Source organism: Salarias fasciatus, chromosome 11 (genome assembly GCF_902148845.1).
Source record: "Salarias fasciatus chromosome 11, fSalaFa1.1, whole genome shotgun sequence".
Classification (NCBI taxonomy): Eukaryota; Metazoa; Chordata; class Actinopteri; order Blenniiformes; family Blenniidae; genus Salarias; species Salarias fasciatus.
In genome coordinates, this window is record NC_043755.1 from 34,776,428 (window position 1) to 34,781,471 (window position 5,044).

Consider the following 5,044-nt stretch of genomic DNA (forward strand, 5'->3'; position numbering starts at 1 on the left):
TCCCACTCTGGTCAGACTCCTCCCACTCTGGTCAGACTCCGCCCACTCTGGTCAGACCCCTCCCTCCCTTGACTCTAATGGTGCGTTCACGCCGGACGCGTCGCGGGCGTCGTCGACGCTTGGGACGCCTCGAAGCTGACGCTTGTGACGCTTCAAACACGACGCTTGACACCAGGTGGTCGCGACGCTCTTGACGCACGTCAGTTAATTGGCGCGCTGGAGGCTGATTTCTGTTTCCAGCTCTGGCGGATCGCATCAGGAGAGTGGCTTGGCTTTATTTGTTAAATAAAGCTAGACCGCGTCGTCGTCGGAAAAGTGGCTATTGGCTGGTCTGCTCCTCTCTGCTCTGCCTGCAGCAGGGGGCGCTGCTGAGACTGACCGCTGTGAGAGCTTTGGGACGGGGGAGGGGCTCACAGCACCCGCTGCTCATTGACGACAGCAGCGAGACGTCCCGTCACGTCTCCAGAGCACCGGAGAAGGTCACTAGATTTGTCGCTAGTTGCTTTTGACAAAAAAACGTCGCCAAGAGACTTTGGAAAGTCGCCAGATTTAGCGAGAAAGTCGTCAAGTTAGCAACACTGGCCGGCCCGCATCGGTGCTCGGATCACTCGTAGTGACGTAGCACCGGAGGGATCGTCTCTGATTGGTTGACGCTCAGCGGCAGCGCGTCGAAAGTTCAGTTTTCCCAACTCTCAAAAAGCGACGCTCCTGACGCTCCTGACGCTCCTGACGCGGCGCCCCGCCGCCCGCCGCTCCACGACGCTCGTCCACCATAGACTTTGCATAGAAAAGCGCCGCTCACGACGCCCGCGACGCGTCCGGTGTGAACGCACCATAACTTTTTCAGACGGTCCCCTCTGGGAGAAGGTTCCGGTTCCACCAGGACCACACAAGACCAGTTTCTTCCCCTCTGCCACGGCTCATGAGCAAGGCCTCCGTCCCCACTGAGTCTTTGTGGCAATCTGGTCCTGGTCCTGCGGTGTCCGGTCCGTCCCCATAGCACCCCCCCCCCCCCCATGTCCAGCAGCCTCAGCTCCGTCGGGTTGACCTTCTGATTGACTCGTTCAGTTTCCGATTGTAAACTCCTCCAGTCTCACTCCTCCCCGTTTCACTCCTGTCTCACTCCTCCCGTTTTCAGTCCAGTCTCACTCCTCCCGTTTTCAGTCCAGTTTCACTCCTCCCGTTTCACTCCTGTCTCACTCCTCCCGTTTTCAGTCCAGTCTCACTCCTCCCGTTTGCACTCCTCCCGTTTTCACTCCTGTCTCACTCCTCCCGTTTTCAGTCCAGTCTCACTCCTCCCGTTTTCACTCCTCCCGTTTTCACTCCTGTCTCACTCCTCCCGTTTTCACTCCTGTCTCACTCCTCCCGTTTTCAGTCCAGTCTCACTCCTCCCGTTTTCACTCCTGTCTCACTCCTCCCGTTTTCACTCCTGTCTCACTCCTCCTGTTTTCACTCCTGTCTCACTCCTCCTCCTCTTTTCTCTCTCTCTTTTTCTCCTCCAGTCTGGACCTTGTTCTGTGCTGTCGGTTCCTTCCTGTTCTCTGATCTGATCCTCCTGCCAGGTTCTCCTGACGTCTCGGTTGTTCTCCTGGGTTCTCCGGTTCTGGTCTCTGTCCTGAGGTCTGGGACGGTGAAGGGAAAGTGGAAGAAGAACGACGCTGCTGTGTTTTCTTTTCTTTTCTTTCCTTCTTCTGTCTGAAGACAGAAAATCCTTCCGTCTCGTTCTTCTTTCACATCCGCCGAGAAAAACCAGCAGAGGAAGAAAAGAGAAAACCTGCAGTAGAACCCAGAGGGAACGCTACTTCCTGTTTTCACTTCGTCACCCCACAGGGTGTGTGTGTGTGTGTGTGTGTGTGTGTCTGTGTGTGTGTGTGTCTGTGAGCGTGCGTGTGTGTGTGTGTGTGTGTGTGTCTCCCGTCACCTGCAGCCACCAGTGCTCCCCCCTCCCCCCCCCACCATGACCTCAGTGGAGTTTCCCTCCGGCTGCTTCTCTATAAACTCCGCCGTTCCTCTGAGCAGCAGAACGTCGCCGGGAGCCGGTCGCTGAGCGTCCTCAGAACGTCCTCGGAACGTCCTCGGAACGCGGGTTCTCCGATCGGGATGGTGGAGTACGCGAGCGCGCCGGGGGGGGTGGAGGCGCCGGGGGGGGTGGAGAAGACGTGGACCTCGGGGTGGATGTGGAAGGTGTCGGGTTCTCTGCTCCTGCTGCTGGCCCTCGGCTCAGGAGCCGTTCTCTTCACCTGGTTCTTCAGCGGACGAGTGGAGAACACGGTGAGGAACCTCATCTACCAAACCTCCGCCCTCCCCCACCCTCCCCCACCCTCCCCTGCCCCTCTAAGCTGCCTCTCTCTGTCTCTGTAGAACCCGTCGGGCCAAACCCGGGCGCAGAGCGGCTCCGACAGAACCGGTGAGAGCGGCAGCGGGTTCTTCTTCTGTGGTGTGTCCTGGGTTCTCATGTGGGTTCTCCTGTGTTCCGTCTCAGACCTGCAGGAAACGCTGAGCCGGATCAGCAGCGGGGCGAAGGCGGCCGTTCATCTGGAGGGTGAGTCGGAGAACCTGGGGAACCAGCTGGTTCCAGTGTTCTGGACCAAGTTCTGCAGCCGGTTCCACTCTGTTCTGGAATCAGTTTATATTCCCTAGAACTGAAATCAGGTCTGGTCTAGAATAAAAGCAGATTTTATGAGACTGGGTTCAGACGGTTCTCAGGGTCCACAGTTCTAGATGTGACCTTTCAGGTTCAGTTCCGACACAAATCTCCCAAATGTAACCAGAGTTTGGACGGAAGTTCACCAGAACGGAACCAGAACCGATGCAGACACTGGTACTGGAGCAGGAGGCCGAGGACTGAGAACCGAGAAGATCCAGTTCTGTCTTCAGAGACAGAACCGGTTCCGGCCTTGCTGAGGTCTGAAGGTTCCCTCAGTGGAGAACCTTCAGCCTGCAGAGCCCTCACGAAGCTGGGGTCAAATTACAGGACACTGACACTGGAGCGAGTCTGAGACGTCCTGAGCAGAACCAGACGTTCTCTCGCCACTTCAGGTTCTCACACAGCTGTTCCTGGTCTCCCTTCAGGAAGCTGTGATGAGGAGGATGGCGGCGGCAGCGGCGGCGGCCAGCGGCTGCGGTGGCGGGCGGACCAGGGCCAGGCCTTCGACCAGGGCGGGTTCCGGCTGTGGAACGGCAGCGTGGTGGTTCCGCGGTCCGGGCTCTACTTCGTCTACAGCCAGGCGTCCTTCCGGGTGGCGTGCGGCGCCGGGCCCGTCCCCGTACCGCTGAGCCACGGCGTGTGGCGCCACTCGGACTCGCAGGGGGGCGGGGCCCCGCTGATGAGCGCCGTGCGCTCGGCGTGCCGCGGCCCCGCCCCCGCCGACGGGCGCGGCTGGTACGACGCCGTCTACCTGGGTGGAGTCTTCCAGCTGCGGCGCGGCGACCGGCTGTGGACCGAGACCAACCGGCCGACGCTCCTGGAGACCGACGACGGCAGGACCTTCTTCGGGGCGTTCGCGCTGTGAGCGGAACGCGGGAACGAGCCGTCACCATGGCAACGGAGCAGCGGAACACGGGAACGACCTGTCGCCATGGTGGGAAGGACTCGTTGCCGTGGCGACGGAGGAGCCTCTCGATCTCCATGGAGATCAAAGTCTTTTAAACTGTAACAGTTTGTTTTTATCACTTCCTGTTTTCTGTAGTGGAAGCTGAGCTGAGACTGTAGCGGAATGCCACACGGTGTGTGTGTGTGTGTGTGTGTGTGTGTGTGTGTGTGTGTGTGTGTGTGTGTGTGTGTGTGTGTGTGAAGCCTGGGTGTATTTATTGCTATTTAATTGTATTTAAATGATCAGGTGTCAGAGATTCTATCTGTATGAACTGATAATAAAATGTCACCATGGCTGCCTGAACTGAATTAACTCTCACACACACACACACACACACACACACACACACCACACACACACACACACACACACACACACACACACACACACACACACACACACACACACACACACACACACACACACACACCCTCTGAATGCTTCCTCTGACCTCAGTAGGGGAAATTCCTGCCTTTCTTCTGGGTTTTGCTGAGTGTTGTCAGGTGGAGGCCCGCAGAACCTCCGCCCACGGCGGGATTTCCCCCCAGGCAGCACCGCTCCGCCCGCTGCACCCCCTCCACCCCCTCCACCCCCTCCCCACACCGCAGACAAACAGGAGTGTGTTGACCACACTGAGGCACCACAGGAGCATTTCCTTCAGCAGGAGCAGGAGGAGGGGGGGCCGGGGGGGGGGAGGTGGAGGGGGGGTGGAGGGGGGGTGGAGGGGGGTGGAGCTGCCACAGCTGCTTCACTGTCTTTGTCCACAAACAGAAACTTTCGTCTTGTTTTCAGAATGAAGTTCTGCAGCTGGAAACATGTTTGACCCCCGACCCCAGATGACAGGACACACACACACACACACACACACACACACACACACACACACACACACACACACACACACACACACACACACACACACACACACACACACACACACACACACACACACACACACACACACCGTCCTGTATGGAATCAAAGCCACAGTCAGAAATCCTGAGTGAAAAAAACAAGTCATTTATTGATTCCATATATTTTGGTACACAGACTGAAATATATCAACATCTATAGATCTGGTGGGATCTGGTGGGATCTGGTGGGATCTGGTGAGGAAGAGATCCCGGAGCGGAGAACTCGATCCACGTACCGGATAAATGAGGGTTCTGCTGCATTCATATATTACACTGATGCGTCCAGACGAGCTCTTCCAGGGGCAGAGCCACACCCGAGGGGGAGGGGCCAGCCACTCCGCCTACTTCCCCTAACCACCCATCCAGAAGAAAGGGGGCGGGGCTATGCGCTCCACCCTTAGGTGTGGTTCTCCGGCCGGAGCCAGTGAAGTGACTTTCGTTCTCCCGCAAGTCTCACACAGGAAGTCACCTGACATCACTTCCTGCTTCACAACCAAAACACCTGCAAACCGAATCTCCGCCAGAGCGCCGCCGGAA

At 57.7% G+C, this 5,044-nt stretch overlaps 1 protein-coding gene across 2 annotated transcripts; it reads left to right on the forward strand.

Annotated features, from left to right (window-relative positions):
* The first annotated feature begins 2,114 nt into the window (after positions 1 to 2,114).
* Positions 2,115 to 3,792, forward strand: LOC115397368 (tumor necrosis factor-like). Of its 2 annotated transcripts, XM_030103633.1 has the most exons (4): positions 2,115 to 2,271; positions 2,362 to 2,407; positions 2,483 to 2,542; positions 3,073 to 3,792. In XM_030103633.1, the coding sequence occupies exons 1-4, from the start codon at positions 2,176 to 2,178 to the stop codon at positions 3,510 to 3,512; spliced, it is 642 nt and encodes a 213-aa protein (XP_029959493.1). In that variant the 5' UTR covers positions 2,115 to 2,175; the 3' UTR covers positions 3,513 to 3,792. The 2 variants fall into 2 exon arrangements, with proteins under 2 accessions (XP_029959493.1, XP_029959492.1); XM_030103632.1 differs by having other exon boundaries at positions 2,362 to 2,542.
* Positions 3,793 to 5,044: the final 1,252 nt, after the last annotated feature.